Here is a 24,523-nt window from a genome sequence, read left to right on the forward strand (position 1 = left end):
TTAACAAAAACAATTCACGGAAAATAATTTAAATTAGGGAGAATCATCAGCAGACACAATCGTTATCTTCAAGTGCAAAATGCACAATTCGGTCCGCATCAAGGTCGGATCCTAAGGATCCACATCATTTGGTTCTCCACAAAATATTAACAATGCATTTCAATTGTAGATATTAACACAATGAAAAACATGGCTCAGAGATGTAAATGGGTATTATGTCATTATCAGCACAGATGAGACGAATCTCAATCAGAGTGGTGCATGACTATGTTCTCATCCTCGCACATTTAAATTATCAAAATTGCTAACAAAGCATTAGTTTAGTATTATTTGACAACGAAGGTTACAATTGTAATCACATAAAACGGCTCCGTGCAAACACTGGTAATAAGCACAGGTTCCTATCAAACAGTGAAACATCAACAGAGACTTAATTTAGGCCCGATCATAGCATCCCTGGTCAAAGCTCTTGGCTATCAGGGACGTGGCTCAGGCCCCTCAATAAAACTTCATTAAAATTTGAATGTTAAGAAAACATCCTCAGTGACCAAGTCAAAATCACACAAACAGATGCACAGACACAATTTCTGAACAAACCCAGACTGCAGATTCAATCAACCACAAAGGAATGACGAAAATGCAGAAATGGGAAGCAAGAAAAGGGAATGGAACAACTGCTTATAAGTGTCATACGGCACTTCCTATCTATTTCAGGTCTTGATCCTCATAGGAAAAAATTAAAATCATTACTCAAAAAATTGATATAAATCAAGCCTCAGAAAACAGCCAAAAAATTACATCAATGTTTTCAGATGGTAATTCCAACATTTTTAACTTCTCATCATCGGCAATTGAAAAGATAAAAAGTTTTAAATATTAAAACTAAACAATTGATTGGCATCAGGAGCTGAAATGTTTTTTCTCATCCACTGAGCAGTTTGAAACTGCGCAGTGTAGGAAGGTGTCCTAAGAATTCATTTCAAGTTTCCTCACTTGACAAACACAAACAGTATAAAGAGAAACAAATCAACAAATTCCTCAAATTAGATCAAAAATAGGATTCAGAAGAATGAATGACATCAATTAGAATCATTGATTCGTTCAGACCAAGTGTTGAAATATATATAATTGACTTCCTCATCATCCATGTAGAGAGATAATTCAAGTCAAAGCAAGATCTGAAAAATAAGAATCATAATGAATTTGAAAAAGGAGAAGATATGTACTCAGTGGTGGCGATTGTAATTAGGTTCGATTCTGCCAGCAAGAGTCCTCACGGTCATCAGTAGAGGGAGCTCGTTATCCTCATCGCAGCCTTCTCCATTAAAAACCAATATAAAAACACATCAACAGAATGCAAAAAGCAAATTAAACAGAGATCGGGAAGGAAATGCTCAGTTCAGCGGGTGTGTCGACATACAAATCCCTGCGATTGTTGAATCGAGGGACCTGCGATCTGGTCTGTTGAGCTTGAACATTATTGACTCATCACCGCAATTCCAACCCAATCTCTCGGGACTTCTAATCTAAATCTAAATCTAAATCGAAAAAGAAATAACAAGCTTTAAAGCAAAATTTTCAGAACAATTGAATGAGTTGATGTTTTAGGAGGCGTGGCGCTGGTTTTATATAAAAAGTATAGAGAGAGAGAGAGAGAGAGGCTGGGAGAAAAGAAGCGGCTGCGCTAGGGTTTTATAAAGATAAGAACTAGGGTTTTTGACGAGATTATCGCGTGCCAGTGGCGACAGCCTAAGGCCTTCGGGCCGATTTGAGGTCTGTGCTGAAATATTACCAAATGGGCTTTAATTGTCTCCCTGAAATTTCTAGGGGCCAGTTGGTGCCGAAATATTTTAGGCTTTACAAGTACAATTTGGGAAGAACATATTATTTGGTGGTGTCTACTCTACTCTAAACCTGGTGTTTATAATGACAACGAAGTAGGTCTGATGGACATCGGATCTAACTTTTGAGCCCAACTAGCTCCAATATTATCCGATTCATATTAAGATTTATGTGTATAAAATTGAAGTAGATACGTATGGATTTTAAAGCTAAGTGTACGCATCTTCATACGAATCGAACGATAATTGAGCCCATCGAACCAAAGTAGATTAGATGGCTACTCTGAAGTCGTTTATAATCAGGGTTCTAAATAGCGTGCTATAGCGGAACAATATGGCAATAGTGTCGGTTTTTTTGGTCGTTCTGCTATGACTTGATAAATGTTATTTAAACATTTGTTTATAATATATCATGATATTCTTTCATCAATTACTGAGAAAATTATACACAGTTCTTTTAAATAATATTAAATTAAATGTTGTGATCCATACAAATCTTTGTTAACAAATAAACATACACATTTTTTTAAGAATTATGAATTAACATTGGGACCTGTTCACATTTATTTTTTAGAATTATGAATTATCATTGTGATCTAAGTTTAGTATATCTAAAAAAATGGTAGATTAATTGAATCATATTTTTGAAATATATGCAACATGAGAGGTAGGTATTATAAAAATTGAATGTACTTTAGAAAAAATTAAATAATTATCAAAGTAATATTAATAAGCTGTGATTACAACCACGGTTCTAAATATTTAAAAATACAAGTACAAACAATCCCTATATATTATATACATCAAAGGTCTCATTACCTTGTTCAATCTGCTTTAATGTACTTCATTCCATTGCTCTCTCCGACAACATGGTTCGAGGCAATCTTCCAAGGGCGGACTCAGTGTAGTCCAAGGGGGGGCAGTTGGTTCCGGCTGGATTTTCAAAAATAGTGGAAAAAATGAGTTGATTTTGGTTTTGCCCCTCCCTGAAAATTAGTTTACCCCTCTCTGGGCTAAATTTTTGTTATTTTGAAGCCAATTTCACCTCCTCCCTTTATTCCTTGCACATTTTCAATTTTCTTCAAGTGTTTATGATTTTGGGTAAATTTTGAAGGAAGAAGAAGATTGGTTTAATGAGAATAAACATGGTGTTTTATGATCCAAGATGTTAAGTTATGGAATCACATATGTCACATTAAATGATTGGTTGATATTAGAGGACCACATATGTCATATTAAATGAGAGAGAAGGGGAAGTTGAGACTAATGGGCCTGAAAAATACATAATGGACTTCTTTGATTGAAATTCTACTTTAATCTTATCTTCATTTATTGTCAAAAAATAAAGATATGTGCCTATTAAACAAAAATACAAGTCAAAATTTGATGTTTCTGATCTCCTATTAAACAAAATATAAGTCAAAACTTGTACAAATTATCAAGAAAAATACAAAATAGAAAAAAACCACAAAGAAGTCATGAATTAGATTAGAATCATATTTACAACCATAATTCAATTTTGGGAACCTCATGATTTAGAATCATAATTTTTTATTATGTTAATTTTTTTATTAGTACCCGATTAGCTAATGAATTTAAATCTGATAAGTTTTTTAAATCCGATTTTTGCCTCTCCCTGGCAGAAATCTTGCATTCCCCCCTGCAATCTTCCACCCCTAAAAATAGCCTCGTTGCGTACTTACGTTGTCTCCGAATATTTCATGTAACCATCATGAATATATTTGCTCATTTAACTTGCTTGATGTGTCCATTCACTGCATGCCATGAATGAGCTGGACCAGGTTTGTTGCCAGAGACCGATGCAAAAAAATTTTTCAGGATATGACAAGAAATTATTGAATCAGGTTTAAATAGTCAATCGAAACGGGTTTAAACCCACTAAATTATAACTAACCCTCAAATTATCGAATCGGATTTAATCACCAAGATGAATTTGCCAGCAGAGCCAAAAGAAAAAAAATCACGATTGTGGGTTGCGCGATTTTCTTTTTTAGTTGTGCGAAATTTAAACAAATTGAGTTGCATCTTACTTAATTTCTAAATAAAATGGGTTGCGCATGAACAATTTTTTCTTTTCAGAGCTACATTTGAGATTAAGTTGAGCTCATAGTAGAACAAACTGATTTTCAAGATAGGGCAGCCTGATTTTCAGGGTAGGGCAACAGTGTCCTCTGTTCGAAGTAATTGACAACCGATCCTAGCAGCAATATGATCCACACCCGAGATGCATGAACCTGAATCCTCCCAGGTACCTGACTCGAGCAAATTGAAACAGATGGCTCAGATTAACTCAAAACAATGCCTACTCAGAGATGGCGTAGGAGAACAATATTATTTGTGCTTTGAGATTCATGCCAAGTTAAAAAACGATCATGGACCGTCCGTGTCCAATTTGCTTGAGTTGGGTACCTAGAGGGAACGAGATCCGGTGCTTTTCTTTCCATGCTATTTCCGTACTCTTCTCTCTATCTCTCTCCTCTTACTTTGGGGCCCATATGATTCACTTTTTCTCTCTTCTCTTCTTTGAAGAGAGATATAGAGAGAAAATGGAGAGCAGCCGGCTGCTTTTCTATTAAGAAAAGCAGCGGATTGGGTTCCTACCTGGAGTGATATGAATTCCGAGATGCATACAGGCATTTGAAAAACAAGTACACTGACATTTCCAATAGGCAAGAGCTACACAATTGATGCACAAAACATCCCTCTTCGATGCATATCTTCATGTGTGAGTATTCCATCTTTAAGAAGCAAGTTGAAAATCTTTACCTTGGCCGGTATATATATAGCTGCTCCAAATCTCATTGTCTCCATTTTATTCCCCCACTTGCCATGATTGTTTTATAAAAGAAACTTGCCGTGTAACTTTCATTCGGAGCCCACCTCCGTATGAGAACATCTTTGGCCTCATCAAACGACCAAGCTGCTTTAGGTGAGCAAAAATCATAAGCTTCTCTGAATGACATACCTTGAGATGTTAGCCCACCGAAATTTTTATTTCTATCATTTTTTCAAAAAAAAAGTCAACCAAAAAATCTCCTTTTATGAGAAATTCAACTTCTAGCACAACCGTAGAACACCAATGCGCAATGGCGGAATCAGAAATAATCAGTAAGGGGGGCCAAGAGGGTAGAAATTAAAAGCTAGCTCTGTATATTTTTTTGGGCCAAGGGGGCCAGGAGCTCAGGCCTTGGTTCCGCCCCTACCAGTGCAGTTTTAAATATTGACATCCCCACTATGCCGATGCGGCTCCAGATATAGAGACGCACTGTTGTTCTGCGGCTCTATTTTTTCTTTTTTCTTTTGTCTAAAGATTTTTTTTTAAAATTCGCATCCACTCAGATATCTCAAAACAAATTCTTTTCCGCTTGGAATTCGAATCCTCTTAAATATCTCAAAGTTTTTTTTTTTTTTTTTTTTTTCTGGAATTCGCATCGTCTGAGATATCTCAAAGTTTGGAAAATTTCAACCGTTAAATAGCATTATGCACGAATGTCGAGGCACATATAACACTGGCCCCTACGCTAAGGGCCTGTTCGGCCGACAAATGAGAATGGGCGCGGGCACAGAATTTGAACTGAAAAACACTGTTCCCGTGGGAAAAAAAAAATTCAGTTGAACTGAATTTTTTTTTTCCCACGTGAATAGTGATTCGGCCGAACAGACCCTAAAAGTTAAATTATATTTTTATGTACACATCGATTACGTAAAAGCTGAGACATCTCAGTATATTAAAAAAGAAATATATATGGGGCTGTACTGGTATTCTGCGGTTCCAGATATAGTGCGGATCTCGATATTTGAAATCTCACCGGTGTTTTATGATCATGTTAGAAGTCAAATTCTTCAAAAAAAAAAAAAATGGTAGAAATAAAAATTTTGTGCTAGTCGTGGCTGTCCATCCCGAAAACAACAAATCAGAGCCCCATCCCAAGAATCAAACTAATAAAAAATCATCATGCTGTTCCCAATCAATCAGTGGACGAACCAATGAAAAAAGTGTTTCAACTTGATCAATTGTTGCCAAAAAGAAATCCATTAACCATCCAGATATACGGACCAGGGTGCCGCGTACGACTTCTTAAATTTTGAATTGTGTCACCCCAAAAGTTGTGCGATTTTTTGTATGCTTTCCACCACCAAGGAAGCTGTGGCGCAATATTTTTAACTATTCAGCACTCAACAACTTTTTTAGGATATGATTGGATGATATGAAAATAGCTAGAATAAATGGCTATAATATAATAGGGGATATTCGGAATATCAATATACATCTAAACAATATTTTTACTATTTGAAATAGTTAAAATAGTTGCTATTCTCTATTCCATGTATATGTTGGAATAGTTACTATTCGAAAATGTGAAAAAAGAAAAAAAAATGCTTCCTTCTCGGATTTCCGTTAACACAATCCCAAAATTATAAAATTGATATCACTTCTATTATATCTACGTCATGACAATTCATTTGAAGTCCCACTTACCTATCTTTTATCTTAATTAGCACCTTATTAACACTATTCTTTATCGGTTACAGCTATTCACTATTCCAAATTTATAATCCAAACAACATTTTTACTAATCCGAATAGCACAATTTTTATACTAACCTAAAAAATCATTATTTATTTTCTATTATCACTATTTATTCTTAAATTTCACTATTCTGGCTATTCTAACTTCCATCTAAACGTAGCCTTAAGTGGTACGCCATAATTACCACTTAAATAAAGATAATGCATGTCATTAGATTAGGTAAGGTTTTAAGAGATATGATGGATCATGGAATCAATATATGACTACATTTTGAAGATTTAATACATGTATTTAAATATTTAAAACAACTTCGTATATATATTTTTTTAGACGATTGGATAAAATAATTATTATGTTCTCATTTTTTTTTCAAACCGAACTTGTTATATAGTTTATACTGTATACAATTTTTCACAGTAATTCATAGGGATGCAAACCAATCGGATAGTGGTAAAAACATATATGTATCCGCTTTTATTTTTCGGATACGGATTGAATATTAGACGGATACATATTGGATATCGGATATCCATAAATATATACATAAATATTTTTATAATATATATCTACTATTTAGATACAAATAATTAAAAATCAAAATCATATTTGTATGGATATATCCGTATTAAATTTTTGGATACGGTGCTAAAAAAAAAGAGTAAACAATTTAATTGTTGGATCCATCATATTTTTTTAAGCGCCGACGCTTGTAAGTTACTAATTGATATTTCAACAATTGAAGGATTTCATCCCAACTTTACTCGAATAAAATAAAATAATAATTGTTTTTATCATCAATAATCAATTCCGTTGCAGATTTTTGGCAACAATCTTCACATTCTCTCAATTTATTCTTGCCATCAGTTGCTCTTCAGCATCTTTCAACAGCTGGCCCACAAATTATCCTCTATCAACAATCGTTGGAGCAAATTTTGGTTTGTCGTTCCTATCCAAACTATATCCACAATTTTACTCTGTCACCATCTAGGCGAAAAATATTTTTCCGCACTTCCCGAATTATTTACGGTGTCCTTGGAATTGGGTTTGTTTAAAGATTCGTATTAAGAATATTTTTTAGATATCAGAGTATCTCATTTCTGGTATGATTAGAAACTCTTGTGTTATTACAGTTTCTAATCTAAGATGACAATTCTTATTTCAATTTCATAAATGTATTCGACTTTATTTTATTTAGAAACTATATACAAAAAAAATTCTTATTAAGAAATTGTTTATAAACTCCACTCTGGTTAAATTACTGATTGAATTTTTTTTTAATCACTGATATTATTTTTAGTGGAAACTCTAATTTCAATTTTAGGGATGCGGAGGTTTATAAGTTAAGAACAACTTAATTTCTATTTAGTAGTTAACAGTTATTTAGAAATCAATTTAAATTGTGGGGATGAAAATATTCTCATACAAGACTCCTAAAAATATTTTTTCCTAATCGAATCAGACAGTTGCGATTACGTGCCATAAAATCTCTTGGGTTTTTCTTTTCTGTGGCATTTTTTTAAAAAATAAATTAAATCTACAAACCAATATATGAAAATTTTGAAACATACCACAACGCAACCTTGTCGTTGCGTTTTACTCGGAAGAGTTTCGCTCCAAGAGGTAATACACATGTTGTGTTTTATTTTTGGTTCTGAAAATCCGGCTTTACACCATAATATATTATAATATATGGGTATGTTTGGATGTGTTAAGAATATAAGTTATTATAAAATAGAGGTTATTCGGAATAGCAATGTACATTCAAACAATATTTTTACTGGAATAGTTAAAATAGTTGCTATTCTTTATTTCTTGTATATTTGTTTACTTTTATTTTTATTCTTCCTTGTACTGCGAACTGTCTTTGATGAACAATGCTAAATTTTATCTTAGATTTAAAATTTAAATTTAAATTGTATAGACTAAATGTAGACGTCAATCAAATATAAACCAACATGTGTGGCGTGTTACTCGAAGAGAAAAGAAGTACATGTTACGTAGAGGTGTTAACGGCTACGATAAGAGTCAAATGAAATTACAAATTATTTTTACTCATATTTTAATATCCACTACGAATTACTTTGACTGTATTGCTTCTTTATCTGTTATGATTGTCAGATAACGAAACGGTAGCAGGTAAATAACATATAATACTAATATAATAATTATTTTTATTATATATTGAATAAAACATTAAAACACATTCATTTCACACATATATACATATTCTTAAAGATCTAAATTTTATTAAAATTTGTTAAAATTTATTTATGTAATTAATTTAATAGTTAACTAAGTACAACACAACTATCAAGAGTGGTTGGATAATAGAGATACAATTCTTGAGAAGTTATCATCTAGGCGAACTGGTATGCATTGGATCAAGTTGAAATCCTAAATTGTCTCTTCTAAAATTTGTAATTCAACTAATATTTGGAGTCCCAGCCTCCCAGGTCTCTCTTATGGGCTTAAATGATCCCAAGTTTATACCAATTTAGTGTTAGTCTCATTTGACCTTATGGCTTGTATAGATTTTTTTATTTATTTTTTTATTTTTTTTGCAACTCTTGTATCAATATTATGATGTTAAAATTCTAATGGTTTGAGGGGCTGATCTGTAATTATTGCATCCCACTATGTAAAAACTTTTTTTTCCTGTTATTAATAATTTTTTTATGGTTGGCAGCCTCTGCTAACCCCTCAAAAAAAAAAAAGAACTCTAATGGTTGTCTCTGTTACTTTTCCATGGAATTTAAATCTCACATATCACAGATGAGCCCTCTTAATTTCTTACCATGTTGGAACCACAAAAATTTACAAGCACTTTATTGAGAAACGGAAAAATATTGTGAGAATAAAAAGTTAATCGTGATTCACGACAAATAACTTTGTATTTTTTATATTAGAGATATTAAACTGTTATTTTGTTCTATGAGATTACTTTAAATGTATGTGTGAGGCTACTTGCAAAAAATTATATGTCAACTGTCAAGTATATTGAATAATCAAAATGTTGAACTGTGATTTTTCTATTATCTCTAAATTTTTTTTAACCAGTTCTTCTTTGTTAGAGTTATATATTGTGTTCAATCTCAATATTTCTGATTAGAAGATGCAAAAGTAAATAATCAATTTGATTTTCAAATAATAAGTTATGTATGCTTTAAAAAACCAACAATTGAACCAGTTAACCTACCAATTCGACTAGTGAACTGTTAAACCGAAGCTTTGATGGTTCGATGTCCCGTCTGATTCAACCAGTATTATAAATAACAGTATGCGGTCATTGGACGGACAAAGTACCACCATGCGATTAATCGGAAATAATCGGCCATAATCGAAAAAAATCGGTCAATTAATCGGAAAAAATCTGTAACAGTTTGATTACCGCTAATGACTAATCAGTCGATTAATTAGTCTAAACAAACGTTTTTTCCAACACTAAGTTTAAATAGTTTTGATCTCTATATAAAAGAGATTATGAGTTTAAAATTCGAATGAGAATTTTTTTTTATTATATTACAAAAATATTAAATAGATGGATAGCTTTCTTAAACATTGTTAAATAGTTTAAAATGGCGGTATGGCCGCGGACACGGACTCAGTCTTTGTGTAGTGTCGCGTGATTGGGTAGAGCACGAAATACTCTCTCTTTAAAAACTGTAAAACCCACCGACACCGTCCCTTGTTCCTCTTCCTGCCACGTGTCAGTTGAAATTACACATTCCCTGATTCCCCTCTCCATTCTTCTCCCACTGCTCCCACCCAGTCTCTTCTCCACCAACAGATTCACAAACTCAAAGCACGGCCACCGCCGAAGAGCAGTGATGCTCTGCTCGGGACGCATCCTGACATATGCCTTCTCGCCCAAGACACTCTACATCCCTAATCCTTCTTCTAGAAGGTTCATCACCACTCGTCGAACTGTCAGATGGCGTATGATTTCATCCAGCAGTTCGGATTTCCCGCCTCCTTCTTCATCTTCTTCGTTTTCAGGCGATAGCATGGCTGGTCCGCCCGATCTGAACGACAAAAACGCTGCTGGGTACGTTTTCATATATTTCGACATTTAATCAGAATTTGAGATGATATTAGTTGATGAAATGGCGAATAGGAGCTTAGTTGGGTTCAACCAAGGTTGAGAAATAATCTCCATGTTGTTTTACTGACTGCTGGTTCTTTCTAGAGGAGATAGGTTGAACACATTAAAGAAGAATGATCAGAACTAATTGAGTCAGTTCGGGGTCCTTCTCTAGTTCGTACTGGTACAAAGCCTGGCTGGTTCAATTCCAATTCTGTGCGCAACAGAACAATGTTTGCGGAGCTTGTATTGTTCTCTCTTTTTGTTTTGCCTTTTTTTTTTTGGTGTGTGTGTGTGTGTGGGGGGGGGGGGGGGGGGGGGGGGGGGGTCTTTTTTGAGATATGGAGGTATCTGATACCACAATTCCTTTTGATACTGATTGAAAATATTGAATGCAGGTTTTGTATTATAGAAGGGCCAGAAACGGTAGAAGACTTTGCAAAATTTGATTTACAAGAGATACAGGATAACATTAAAAGCCGCAGAAACAAAATCTTTCTCCACATGGAGGAGGTACGGTTCAACTTATCTTTATTATTATACAAAACTTTTTCAGTAAGAGTCCACTTAGATTTCTTCATTGCATTAATTAGATGTGAAAAGGTTGGGTTAGGAAATGGAATTAGTTCCACACACCAGACTATCACAATATTCCTTGTAAATCTCTTATAAAAGCAGACTAAGCAGTCAGTTTTTTTTTTATATATATATATAAAAGCGTGCGTGCGTTACATAAGTTTATATTGATACAGATCCGTAGGTTAAGGATACAGCAGAGAATAAGAAATGCTGAGCTTGGCATCTTAAATGAAGAGCAGGAAAACGAACTGCCTGATTTCCCCTCCTCCATTCCATTTCTCCCTCCCTTGGTGAGTAAAGTAACACGATTGTCAGTGTGTTATATATGTGTTAGGAAGCTTTTTGAAAATGTCACCAGTAAGGGTATTTTGGAAATTGTTGATTAATTGTTCTATATTCATTCTGTTTTCAGGACAAGCTAATTGATTTTTTTAACTTTTCTGTAATTTCAGACTCCTGCAAATTTAAAGATTTATTATGCAGTGTGTTTCTCTCTAATTGCTGGAATCATTTTGTTTGGTGGTCTTCTTGCACCAATTGTAAGTTACCTTATAAATTATTAATTTTTAAATAAGATAAAGTTGTGAACCATGATCTTATTGATCACTATTAATGGTTACTGATTAAAATTTACAAAGATGTATTGCAACTTGCATATGCTTGACCTACGTCTAGCGTCATAAGAATAACTGATAGTATAGCAAACTTTAAATATGATGCCGACCACAAACTAGTTAATCAAGAACATTTTAACAGGTTCATATTTATAATATGGTTGGCCTGTAATAGGGTTGATTCAAGTTGGTACATTTTGCACTATCAGCTTAGCTTTACTTATTTTAGCTTATATAATTGGGTATTGTAAATACACTAATATTATGCTTAGCTTAAGACTGGTCTGTTCATTTGTTGTTTTGTGGATTTCTAATTTTACAGCTCGAGCTTAGGTTGGGGCTTGGAGGTACAACATATGAAGATTTCATAAGGAATGTTCACTTGCCTATGCAATTAAGGTGCTTCTTTTCTTGTAAAGCATGTCAAAATCCCATCTGAGTTAGTTATTTGTTAGTTGCATCATTAGGTATCTGAAGCACTCTAATTTTTTTTTTCTTTTTGTTAATTTCTTTTAATATGAACTCTACAGTCAGGTCGATCCGATAGTGGCTTCTTTCTCTGGGGGTGCAGTAGGGGTAATATCGGCATTGATGGTTGTTGAGATTAATAATGTCAAGCAACAGGAGCACAAAAGATGCAAATACTGCCTTGGAACTGGTAAGTCATGTATTATCAGTTTATCACGCTGGTGGTACCGGTATATACTGCCAGCACATGCTGGTATGGTATGAATCCAGTCAACATATACAAGGAGAATATATACCACTAGGTTGTCATCATTTTTTTTTTCGGTTCTATTTTGTGTTGCATCTTTGGCCTGTACGTTAGAAGTGAAAATCCTTGGTAAATATTTTATCAATCCCCTGTTTAAATTTTAAAACAAAGAAGAGCTTCAGGAAAGCCTAGCCTAGTTGTTGTTATCGTGAGCGGTATAGTAAGTACATCCCATGATTTTGGAATCGAAATGTGGCGTAAACTAGATTCAGTAGGTATCCAAATTGGCAGGGTCTTCTATTTCAATTTTTGGTCAGGATAGTGAGGGTGTGCCATTACTCAGTGGCAGAGCCAGGCTTTCAATCTATGGGGGTCTAAACGTGAATCGGGATCAATCATATAAAAATTTCATGCTGCCTAATTTTACAATATCCATAGCATTTTACTCTTAAACTATATAGAGTATCATGCATAAGTACAAATTTTTTGAAAATGAATGGGGGTCAATTGACCCCCATTCACTATAGATGGATCCACCTCTGCCATTACTTTAATATATTTCGTTTGCATTGCCTTTAGGAAGTATTTGACAGGTTTCCTATGATGTACGCAGGGTACCTGGCATGTGCTCGTTGTTCGAGCACAGGAGCTCTTGTATTGGCAGAGCCAGCTTCGACAGCTAGCAGCGGAACTCAACCTTTATCTGCTCCACGGACCGAGAGATGCCCCAACTGTTCTGGAGCTGGCAAAGTATGATTTCATTTCTCCTTTTCATATAATACCATTTAAGGGATAAATACGTTGACAACAAAGTCATTCAGAAACTGTGAAAACTGATAATAAATTTATCAAAATAAAAAAAGGGTATAGATATGTTCTCTACGAATTTAGATTGGCCCTGCCTCAAGTTTTCAAATTATTCATCGTTATGGTGATTCGGATTAAATGTCTCTGTTTTATCGGCCTTAGTGGTGATTGTATGAATTTCTAATTCCACCAAATGTGATACATGATCTAATTAATTGATAAGAAACATGTTTAAAATTTTAGTTTCCAATTCATCGGTTGTCACGGTTGTCAAATGAGTTGATTGTTATATATCCCTCTCTCATAAATAGAGACACTGGATACATATTATGTCAAATGAGAATTTGACTCAATAAAAGAAAAAAAAATAGTTGAGACTCTAATTTGACACTGGATACATATTGTAATTAAAACATCATTTTGGGTGCTCTTTTCTTTTTTCTGTGTATGCGGGTGTGAGATTCAAAAGTTGTATCATCTTTTAATTTGTATATATATGTTTTTTTTATCCCTGAGCGCACAGTATGGCTTACCCTTATTTGAGAAAACTGATATTTTGCACTCATTTATTTTCAGTCTCTGTCTGGACAGAGTTAATCCTAAATACTTTCAGATTTAATCTAGTATATATAAATTAACTTCTATTAAATGTAGATTATCCATATATGTAAATGTAGATTTTGAGAGCTACGTTGGGTATTGATATACTTCCGCACCCAATTTTGAAAAAGAGATGAACAATCAGAGCCCATGATCAACAATCATTTCGTAATTATTACACGTGTCATAAGATTGAGCTACCTGGCCTTAATTCTTTTTTTTAGTCAAATTATAATGCATTTCTGACAACCGTTGACACTTAATTATTTATTTTAGTATCTGTTTAGCTCTTGACAAGAGTTAACACTGAACACTTCTTAAACCTCGGTACCTCAATTAGTTGAGGGATAGGTTATATTGATAACATGCATGCTTGAGAAGTTGTGGCAACCAACATATCAAAATAAAAAGTTTAAAATTATAGCTGCCTTCTCTGTGATTTATATAGGCCTTTATGTCAGAATTGATGCAATTTGAAAGCTGTTGGCTACCCACCGAACAATTTGAAAATTAGTTATTTAGTTATATTGAAATTTGATTGGTGGCCTAACAATTGTCAGATCACCAAACCTGATATCTATCTACATGATAAAGGAAATATCAATAGTTATAGTTTTGGATTCAAAGAACTTTTGACATTTGTTTTTGGCTGTTTTAAAATTAGAGTTAATTGTCAACATATAGCAAAATAAACAATAAAGTACTAAGTATTGGAGGGTGAAACTTCTGAAAGTTATATCATGATGGAAAAAATAGTATTTCATTGTGTTTTGAGAATTTTGCCCTCACTGGATTTGCTAGAAAGGGTGATCTATTTTGTGAGTGTAATTGTGCAACTTTTAGTCCATTTCCATTGACTTAGCCTTTGACTTCTATTTCTCGCATTGATTTGCAAATACCTCCAAAATGGTTGGGTGTCATTCATATTAATATTCAGATTTTTAGATTGGCATATGAACTATGCTAAAATATTGAGTTTTGTTGCACACGTCCTACAAATGATGTTAGTTGCCTAAATAATGTGATTTGGCATCTGGGTATACGGTAGTCCTTTCTCATCTTGGTATCGATATGTTGTATGTAATGTGCAGGTGATGTGCCCGACATGCCTCTGCACAGGAATGGCCATGGCTAGTGAGCATGACCCTCGGATAGATCCATTCGACTAGAATTCTTGCAATAGGAAGTTATCTATTTCAGTATTGTCTTACAATGTATATAGAGTTTTCTGTTGATTCTAGAGAAGTCGTAGTACTGTGACAGTGTCATAAAATGATTCACAAATAGAACTATTTTGTTGGAAATGTATTAAGTTTAGCACGAAAATTCAAGTTTAGCTCGAATGTATAGATTTCTGAGCATGCAGAGAAAATGCGACAAAAAGGAAGAGCACCGCTAATAGTTCCCCAGGTCTGCTCGATAGCCCATCTACCGGTAACCTGTTGTTACTTCTCTGCCAATGCTGTATTTATCTTAAGCCTAAATTGTGTATAAATTTAAAATTTTGTACTTGGCTTGTATTCAACACAAGTTTAAATCCAATATTATGTTATTCTTGAGTTTGGGACAGGTTTTCTTTCTCTTCAACACAATGTGACAATGATATAGTCTTGCTTTCTTTTCTGGTATTGCTGTTGATATGCTTCTCTGAATCGTTTAATATTTGATTTGAACTCCGAAGAAACAAAAGAATACTATTTTGTGGCTTGAAATTTCTGATTACTAGATTATATATGTTGCATGCGGTTTAAAATCAACTGTATAAGTTTAGGGAAAATAAAATGTTTTGCTTATCGGGCGTTATTATGAAAAAGCTAAATCTAATAGGCCGGATGGATGAAGCTAAACAACCGATGAATACATTCTGATCTTATTTGCCAAATCTAATAGGCCGGAGGAAACATCGGTACATTATTGAGTTCATTTATGGCCCGGGAAACATTTTGGATTTATGTTAGGCTTTTGAAGTGTATGGGCTTCTAATGCGATGATTTGAGTAAATTTGTTCTTTTTTAAAATGTTTTAATATTTCAATTATTGGGATATATAGTTGATATAATCAGTAGATTACATACAATTAAGTCTAATTGAAGAGGAGGGATTCAATTACATCATTTTATGGTGACACATCTTGACACTATGATTTTATAAGTTATTTTTCGATTTCAAAATTCAAATAGTCGATCCGAACCGTTCAACGTGATGTTCATATTAAAATGTGCCTAAATTTTACATTTTTTGAAAATTTATTACTATTTATTTAGAATTTTTTAAAATTGCTGCTTTTCAACGATTTAAAATTGTCTAAAAACAACAATTTTATACACATCTTAATAAATACTAAAAAAATTTCAAAAAAATGTAAAATTTGGTTTCCAAGTACATTTTAATATGGAGATCATGTTGAACGGTTTGGATCGTCTGTTTAGATTTTAAAATCACAAAAATAACTTATAAAAAATATGAAATTAAGATTGTGTCACCATTTTTATGATGGTGTAATTGGATCTCTCCTCCTAATTGAAACGGACTTTTAGTCAATGAAGTGACTAAAGTAAATTTGTTGGCTGGGTTCTTTGACACAGTCACAGACTACGCACACAAACACCTAGGGAAACGGAATTCACATCTTACCAGACAAGAGTACAATTGAAACGGACGTTTCAGGATTCGTCTTTTAACTTTACACGAATCTCGAAGCGCAAATAATCTGGCCTCCCTTCGCCATCCCGAATAGACACCGGCTGAGAGTAAACCTGGGCCGTCCGTTTCAATTGCAATGAGTCAGGTACCTGGGAAGATGGCAAGGCAACGCTCTCAGTTCGTCATCCAAGGGAAGCAGCTCCAGCCAGTCGTGGCAGTGAATAGCGCCACATCATCACTACCTTCCACCAAAGACTTCATCCTTAAAAGCAACGCATCCTAGACCTTTTTCACATACACCTCAAGACTCGACCTTCTTCTTATCTGCTCAATGTACATGAGCCAAGTCTATTCAAAATATTCTTCTCTCTCCATCATCTTTAGCCATAAAAATTCCCTCGTTTTATTTTAATTTTCCTATCTTTTCTCTGTAGTTTTTGTTGCATTATCACCATGGCTTCTTTCTCACCACCTCTCTCTTCTACTCTCCCTACCTCACTCAACAGAGCTCATTTCTCACGCCGAAATTGGTTGTGTTTTATCCAAAAGAGAAATCAATCTCTCTTCCTAGCAAAATCGACTGAGAACGGCGCTGGAAGTGTAAGCTCCATTGCAACAGAGGAAAAGCAAGAGTCTTCTCCTGTAGCTGTAGCCGGGAAGAAAGAAGAGGGGGCGAAAAAGGCGGAGTCTTTGAGCTTGAATGGGACTGCTTCGGTCAAGGCAGAGGTGCCCTCATTTAAAGACGAGAGATGGGTTGGGGGTACTTGGGATTTGAAACAGTTTCAGAAAGGGGGCAAAACAGATTGGGATGCTGTTATTGATGCCGGTAAGTGCAACTGCACCAACTTTGTCGTTGAACGCTCATTAGGTGTTTGATAAAATGCCTCATTGAAGAATTTATGTTAAAAGAAAATTGTGGATGGAGTAAAATCTTTCAATGGACCTCTGTGCACTTCTTTCCTGTGTAGATTGGTTAATAATCTCTTCTAGCATTATCTGTCTAATCCATTTCAGAGGTTAGGAGAAGAAAGTGGCTACAAGATAACCCAGAGGCATCGAGCAATAATGAACCGGTTGTATTCGATACCTCAATAATTCCATGGTGGCAATGGATCAAGCGGTTTCATCTCCCTGAAGCAGAGCTTCTAAATGGTTTGTTGAAACCAATTGTTTCCTTCATTTGTACATAATGCTTGCTAGTGAAACCTTTAGCTATATTATTTATCTATTTCTAACATCACACATAATTTTAGTATAATTAATTCAGTAAAACTAATAAATTCTCATTTATATAGCTAAACAACAGTTGCCATGTTGCACATTTTGGCAAAATATATTGTTAGTTGATCTGAAAATAAATTTGTTACCTAGTAAAACACTAAAAAAACATGAGTGACGAGTATATAAATCTCCCAATCAACAATCAGTTTATTTATTTTTCTTTCTTTTTCGTAATTTTTTTGTGGTGTGGAACCTAAAAGTTTATTTGTTGGAATTTCTAAAATTGTAGGTCGTGCTGCCATGATTGGGTTTTTCATGGCCTATTTTGTGGATAGCCTGACTGGTGCCGGTCTTGTTGATCAAATGGGAAATTTCTTTTGCAAAACCTTGCTATTCGTAGCAGTAGTTGGCGTATTGTTTGTGAGAAAGAATGAAGATATAGAGAATATAAAGAAGCTTATCGAAGAATCTACCTTCTATGATAAACAGTGGCAAGCAACTTGGCAAGACGAAAATTCACCAGGCAATTCTGGCAAGAATTAGGTACTCTAATTTTTCTCTTGTACTTGGTCTTCTGACAAGGGAGGGTTGTCTAGTAGTTTTCGAGTCATTATTATTATTATTTTTTCCTTTTTTAGTGCGGGAGTTGGTTTAGCCTTTCTATTGTGCTCAATATAAGTTCCTAAATAACAACCTTCAAACTGGTTAACTCACTTCATTTGGATAATTTTGTACTATAGTTATTCTTCTATGTCAAATTGTCAACTGCTAGCTATGATGAAGTCAGATTGTAACTTATCTTGTAGCTCTCGTGGTTCTTTTTAGTCAGTTCATCTAAACATGTATTGATTTCATTTTATTTTGTCCAGTATAATCGAATTGCAATTGAACTCTGATTAAGTACCTATACACATTAAAAAGAAATGAACTCAACAATATCAAATCAATTGAAACATCGCCATTGTATGATTATTGGAGAACTCAGGAAATTGAGGGGGAGTGAATTACACAAAACTAACAGAAACACATAAAAGGAAGAAAAATATCAATGGAGAAAATTATTCTGACATGGTAAAAATAAATGAACAAACACATTTTCTATGCCCCCCATCCCCTCAGGAGGGTAGCACGGGCAACACGGTTTACACCAAGGGTAAAAGCACCCATTCTCAGATTGCAGTCGTGCGATTTGCACATTTGCTTGATATTGTTGAAGGAGCTGTTCATGTACTTCTTCAACTCCATGTTAACTTTCTCTTCATCCCACATGAATCCTTGGATGTTCTAAAATTGATATAATAACAAAACAAAACAAGAGCATTAAAGTTACCCTGAGAGTATGTGTAATGCATTATAAAGTGAAGTACCAGAAGAAATAATTTTTCTAAATTTACCTGAACCCATTCAAAGTAACTAACAATGACACCACCTGAATTTGCATAAATGTCAGGCAATACAAAAACTCCTTTCTTGGCTAGAATCTGCAAAAGATAAAATTAACTAACCTTGAGCATAATTGGGTATTTGAATTTTTTTTTTTTATAATAGTTTGTAACATATTAATACCTCATCAGCTTCAGGGTCTGTTGGATGGTTTGCAGCTTCAATAATAAATTTGGCCTTAACATGTGGTGCATTTTCCCTGTAGTAGTTTGGTTACCTTAACAAAGTTAGCTTTATAGTTTATGTTATCTCAAAATCTCATTTTTTTTTTTTTCCATTCTAAGAAGGGTGGAATTTCATGTATACCCCCTCAAAAACCTCCAAATTACGATTTCCTGTAAAATTAATAATATCATATTTACTCAATTTATTGTATTGTCTATTAAAACTCATTTTAAATTTATAAAGTTTCTATTTTATCCTTTATTGAAAAAATAAAAATATGTAGAAAAGACATAAATTTTTCTTATTTTAAGACTACATATTTTTATTTTTCAATAAAGGATAAAATAGAAACTTTATAAATTTAAAAGGAGTTTCATAGAAAAGATATAAATTGAGTAAATTTGTGAGTTTTGAAATTTAGAGGGATATATGATATTATGAATTTTAAAGGAGAAAATTTGTAATTTTGAGTTACATGAAATTCCGCCTAAGAAGGGTTACATAACACATTCATTGATAAAGGAAAAAGATATCGTGACTGTAATAAAGGAAAATAATATTTAAGCAATCAACTGCCACACTGCCACACAGCTATCACCAACTTTTCACTGATAGATATATTAAATAAAGATCAATTACGATTTAGTAAACAATATCAACTATTGGAATAAAAATAAACAAAAAAGATATATTGGACGTGCAGCATTTTAAAAACTGTGAAAATCAATCAAACAGATATATCATGTTTACCCTAATTTATGTAAAACTAAACTTGACTGAATATATATACCAGCATACCTGTTAAGGACCCCACCAAGGGCACAAGGGAGAAGAACATCACACTCGTGCACGAGCAAGTCGTTTGAATCCATGGCCTCAGCCCCGGGATAATCCTTCAAGGCACCGCCTTCACTTTTGTGCTTGATCAATGCTGGTACATCTATCCCATTACTGTTCTTTATCGAGCCTGAGACATCTCCAATTGCAATGACCTTGCCACCTCTTTCATGGAAAATACTTGCAGCCCATGAACCCACATTACCAAAACCCTATTATAACAAGAAAATTATCCAATTATTTAATCAAATCAAAGAAATGAGCCTATGATTGTAATACAGCCATTATAGGTGGTAGTTTGAGCTTAGGCAATAACCACCTTTCTTTTTATATAATATATATATATTTAGAAAAAATATTGTGCATTTGAAATGCTCAAATTATGTTTACCTGGATAACAAAGGTTGATCCTGAAATCGACTTCCCATGTTCAGCCAATAAAGCCTCAGTTGCGAACACTACACCTCGTCCTGTTGCTGCATCTCGACCTAACGAGCCACCAAGTTCCTAAAAACCAAATTTTGAAGACTAAAAGAATGAGAAATTTTTAATTCAATAATTATTTGACAATGACAGTTAGTTTCTCAGAGCTCAGAATATGTACTGGCAAAAATTGACTTACAATTGGCTTTCCAGTGACGACAGCCGGCGAGTGGCCATGGAACTTTGAATACTCATCCAGAATCCATGCCATTGTCTATTTAAGCAGAGCACCAAAATAGATTTTTAATAACAGGAAATAATAGAAGACATACATTTCCATAAAGTTGGTAATTTACAACACACACCTGTGCATTGGTCCCCATGTCAGGAGCCGGTATATCGGTGTGAGTCCCGATTAGGTCATGGATTTTTTGTGTGAATACACGTGTCAGCCTTTCCAACTCGCTGTTGCTTAAATCTCCAGGCGAGCACCCAATTCCACCTTTGGCTCCACCATATGGCAATGCCGCAACTGCTGTCTTCCATGTCATCAGCTGGGCCAAAGCATTTACTTCGTCTGGATCAACCTTTACAATTTATATATTCAAAATTAAAATCTTGAGTTGGTATAAGAAAGGTCAACATTTACACAAGAGAATATTTTACCAGTATGCCCTAAATGTTTTCTTCATTTGAAATCTGATACTTTGATTCTTAAGTCACAGGAAAGTCAAACAATAGGTACAAGTTGCATGAGAATAGTAACAGTTGCATGAAATATTGAAAAACGAAGACACGCAATAGAACAATACGTACAACATCGAACAACGAAGACACGCAATAGATATTCAAAAATGTAAACTCTGACAATAGTAACAGTTGCATGAGAATAGATTTACCAGGAAAATAGTTTGTCAACTGATATATGCTGCTTAATGTGAACTCAAATTCAAACTGAAAAATGTAATTCTGACAATAGTAACAGTAGCTTGAAAAGTAGGTGTACCATGAAAATAGCTTGTCAACTAATATATGCTGCTTAATTAATGTAAACCAAATTAAAAATTAGGAGAACCCAATTTTCATTTGGGCTACCAATTTTTTAGAATTGTCACTTTCTTGAGGGGGTAGCATTATCTCAACAAAACCCATAGCCTCCATTAATTAATGAAAAGTGAAAAGAAGGCTGCTTTGATTGCGGATGCAAGTCATGTGACTTGGATCTTTCTATAAAAATAAGCAAGTAGCCCTGGTTTTAATGGTTGCTAATATTCTAAAATTATAACACTTCAGAAACTTTTTTTTTTATTTGAGAAAATCCTGTAAGCAACAATTCAGAAATTAGTATTATGGAGTTGTAGTTTCAATTGCTGTATCCACTGACAGCGTAAAGAGGAATATTGTATAGCATATTTGAAGAAGGAAAATATATAAAGATATTGACAGAGTACAGCACATCTGTTATATATCATTTTATTTTCTCTCAGTTGTGCGCTGTTATACCCCAATTTATGGGATGGGAAATAGCACTTGGCTTCTGATTGCAATATTCTTTGGCATGCTTTAAGTATGTTTCTTATTTAAAAATTGGATTATTTCATATACACCCTTCAAAAACTTTGACACTACATATTCCACCATTTAGAATTCATAATATCATATTTACCCTTCTATTTTCAAAAGGTCACACATATACCCACTTTATTATATATATTTTTGAGTGAGTCTATGGTACTATGCATATTACGATTTGGCACTGTGTTATGGCTCTATATTCGAGTTTTCAAATTCCAATGGTCGATCTGAACCGTTCATCTTGTTCTCCATAATATTAATATGTGTTTGGAGACCAAATTTTACATTTTTTGAAATTTATTGAAAATCACTGTTTTTGGATGGTCCAGAATTTTCAGATCAAGTGATTTTCTAAATATCTAAAAAAATAGTAAATTTTTTTTAAAAAATGTAAAATTTGGTCTCCAAACACATATTAATATGGAGAACAAGATGAACGGTTCGGATCGACCGTTAGGATTTGAAACTCGAATATAGAGCCGTAGCACGGTGCCAAATCGTAATATGCATAGTACCATAGACTCACTCTATATTTTTTATTAAAATTCAATTTAAATTTATGAAGTACCCACTTTATTCTTTATTAAGAAAATAAAAATTATATAGTTTGTGTAAAAAAAACATTCATGCTTCTAATTGGTCGGCTTCTAATGAGATATGGTTCATTTCTCTACTTGTAACACATATACAATGACATTTAGAAATATGCTTATGCATGTATCACAAGTAAGAAAATGAATAATTTTTTCTCGTACCTGATCAATTAGAAGACTGAACATTTAAGACTCTTAAGCATGCCACATATTTTTATTTTTTTAATAAAAAGCAAAATGAATATTTTATAAATTTAAAATAAGTTAAAATAGAAAAGATTAATAAATTGAGTAAATTTGTAGATTTTGAAAATTTAGAATAATAATATGATATTATGAATTTTAGAGAAAAAAAAACATAATTCTAATTTTTTTGAAGGGTATACATGAAATTCCCCTTTTAAATTCATTGGCTTTCTTGCGTAAGATTCAAAATATACCCAAACAGGTAAGACCGTAAGAAGATATTGTTGCTCCGTGACTGTGTATAGAAGAAGTTCCAAAATTATTCACGTCTCTTTCTCCAAAACAAGTTTTTTTTTCTCGCAAAAATAAGTAAAATATTGAATAAAAATATAAACCGAAGAAAAGAAAAACTACGTGGCACTTGACAACTGGTTACTTTCGTGATCAGCAGTAGCACTATTCGATTTGAATTTTTCCGATAAAATTTAAAATATCTTACAAAATACGCTCTAATGAACAAAAGCAAATTTTAGAGAGAAGATCACAAAGCAGGAGAGAGAGAGAGAGAGAGAGAGAGGGTTACATCATGGTGATATCTGATGCCTCCTTTCATGGGCCCACGTGCATTGTCATGCTGCACTCTAAATCCAACGAAAGAAACCAAACTGCCATCGTCTTTTGGTATCGTGCATTCAACCTATAACAATCGAATTAATTCAATCATACAAAGAAATTTGGAAAATCCCAATTTTTTTTTTCACCGTCAATTTACTAACCTTAATCTCTCGAAATGGGATAAGGAGACTCTTTTCAAGTTTTGAATCGAGGCCGAGAAGCCTCGAGGCTTGGCGAAAGTTACGGCTGGTTGCAGCTAGAGCATTCATGGCGAATGAAATATGAAAATGTTATTGAGTTTCTAAGCAAAATAGATTGTGTGAATGAGTTAATGAGATGGAGAGGCGGAGCAGGGTATAAATAGATGAAACACGGGGTCGTATTCGGATAAGAACATTTGACAATTTTGTCCCTTCCTTTTTCGGGATTCGGGCACAAGTTGAACTGCTTATAATGTAAATAGGTTTTTTAAAAAAAAATTAGCTCGTCTGAAATTATTTCTAAGAAAATTATTTTATTTCCTACAGTACTGCATAGAGCAGCAAAATTTGAATAACAGCGGATTTCATTCCACTCTTGAGTATGTAGAGATATTAACTTTAAATCTTCAGCTATGTATTTAAAAAATACAACAATTAGTTTCACAATTCAATGATTTAATATCTAGTTTTAAAAATTATGACCTTCATTATTTATTTTATTTTGAAACCTTGGCTGAAGCTGCCAACCTCCATTATTTTTATAACTAAAAATCCATAAATTCTAAAACTGAAAATTTTACATACAGCGTGCTAATTTTTCTAATTGTCTATTTCATAAGTAAAATTATAAATTAGTAACATTTCAGAATTCAAAGCTTATATAATTTGACATTTCAAATTTGGAACTTGATGTATTTACGAAATATTAAAAATTTGAGAGGTGCAATTTAAGACTTTACATGTTTATGAAGCATCTTCCATTTGACACTATATTTTGAATGAATATCATAGTTCGTAAAAAAAAATTGTAAATATAAATTTTAAGTTTCTAT

The 24,523-nt window shown here is 33.6% G+C and overlaps 3 protein-coding genes, 1 long non-coding RNA gene and 7 other non-coding genes across 11 annotated transcripts; 2 read left to right on the forward strand and 9 right to left on the reverse strand.

The window, feature by feature from the left end:
* Nucleotides 1–43: 43 nt before the first annotated feature.
* Nucleotides 44–1,705, reverse strand: LOC144558798 (uncharacterized). Its single transcript, XR_013512993.1, has 2 exons — nucleotides 1,227–1,705; nucleotides 44–507 (listed from the first exon to the last, which is right to left on the reverse strand). It is a non-coding gene; the product is annotated as an uncharacterized LOC144558798 (long non-coding RNA).
* On the reverse strand, nucleotides 191–286 carry LOC144558881 (small nucleolar RNA Z221/R21b). The gene has a single exon (XR_013513038.1). It is a non-coding gene; the product is annotated as a small nucleolar RNA Z221/R21b (small nucleolar RNA).
* On the reverse strand, nucleotides 348–496 carry LOC144558893 (small nucleolar RNA snoR2/U65). The gene has a single exon (XR_013513049.1). It is a non-coding gene; the product is annotated as a small nucleolar RNA snoR2/U65 (small nucleolar RNA).
* Nucleotides 536–734, reverse strand: LOC144558882 (small nucleolar RNA Z112). Its single transcript, XR_013513039.1, has one exon. It is a non-coding gene; the product is annotated as a small nucleolar RNA Z112 (small nucleolar RNA).
* On the reverse strand, nucleotides 768–853 carry LOC144558885 (small nucleolar RNA snoR77Y). Its single transcript, XR_013513042.1, has one exon. It is a non-coding gene; the product is annotated as a small nucleolar RNA snoR77Y (small nucleolar RNA).
* Nucleotides 1,056–1,147, reverse strand: LOC144558892 (small nucleolar RNA snoR31). Its single transcript, XR_013513048.1, has one exon. It is a non-coding gene; the product is annotated as a small nucleolar RNA snoR31 (small nucleolar RNA).
* LOC144558895 (small nucleolar RNA R30/Z108) lies at nucleotides 1,223–1,319 on the reverse strand. Its single transcript, XR_013513051.1, has one exon. It is a non-coding gene; the product is annotated as a small nucleolar RNA R30/Z108 (small nucleolar RNA).
* Nucleotides 1,389–1,499, reverse strand: LOC144558883 (small nucleolar RNA Z107/R87). Its single transcript, XR_013513040.1, has one exon. It is a non-coding gene; the product is annotated as a small nucleolar RNA Z107/R87 (small nucleolar RNA).
* An 8,378-nt stretch (nucleotides 1,706–10,083) lies between the features above and the next one.
* Nucleotides 10,084–15,358, forward strand: LOC144558761 (protein ORANGE, chloroplastic-like). The gene is made up of 8 exons (XM_078307625.1): nucleotides 10,084–10,438; nucleotides 10,873–10,987; nucleotides 11,227–11,343; nucleotides 11,506–11,592; nucleotides 11,990–12,066; nucleotides 12,198–12,325; nucleotides 12,996–13,132; nucleotides 14,881–15,358. Exons 1-8 carry the CDS (start codon nucleotides 10,221–10,223, stop codon nucleotides 14,956–14,958), a joined length of 957 nt encoding a protein of 318 aa, XP_078163751.1. The 5' UTR covers nucleotides 10,084–10,220; the 3' UTR covers nucleotides 14,959–15,358.
* Nucleotides 15,359–16,794: 1,436 nt separating this feature from the next.
* On the forward strand, nucleotides 16,795–18,424 carry LOC144558762 (light-harvesting complex-like protein 3 isotype 1, chloroplastic). The gene is made up of 3 exons (XM_078307627.1): nucleotides 16,795–17,258; nucleotides 17,447–17,584; nucleotides 17,943–18,424. The coding sequence occupies exons 1-3, from the start codon at nucleotides 16,886–16,888 to the stop codon at nucleotides 18,194–18,196; spliced, it is 765 nt and encodes a 254-aa protein (XP_078163753.1). The 5' UTR covers nucleotides 16,795–16,885; the 3' UTR covers nucleotides 18,197–18,424.
* Nucleotides 18,425–18,596: 172 nt separating this feature from the next.
* On the reverse strand, nucleotides 18,597–23,824 carry LOC144558760 (glutamate dehydrogenase 2, mitochondrial). Its single transcript, XM_078307624.1, has 9 exons — nucleotides 23,652–23,824; nucleotides 23,459–23,572; nucleotides 20,887–21,108; nucleotides 20,721–20,795; nucleotides 20,489–20,605; nucleotides 20,060–20,310; nucleotides 19,220–19,295; nucleotides 19,048–19,134; nucleotides 18,597–18,937 (listed from the first exon to the last, which is right to left on the reverse strand). The coding sequence occupies exons 1-9, from the start codon at nucleotides 23,757–23,759 to the stop codon at nucleotides 18,752–18,754; spliced, it is 1,236 nt and encodes a 411-aa protein (XP_078163750.1). The 5' UTR covers nucleotides 23,760–23,824; the 3' UTR covers nucleotides 18,597–18,751.
* Nucleotides 23,825–24,523: the final 699 nt, after the last annotated feature.

Source organism: Carex rostrata, chromosome 8 (assembly GCF_964058835.1).
Source record: "Carex rostrata chromosome 8, lpCarRost1.2, whole genome shotgun sequence".
NCBI lineage: Eukaryota > Viridiplantae > Streptophyta > Magnoliopsida > Poales > Cyperaceae > Carex > Carex rostrata.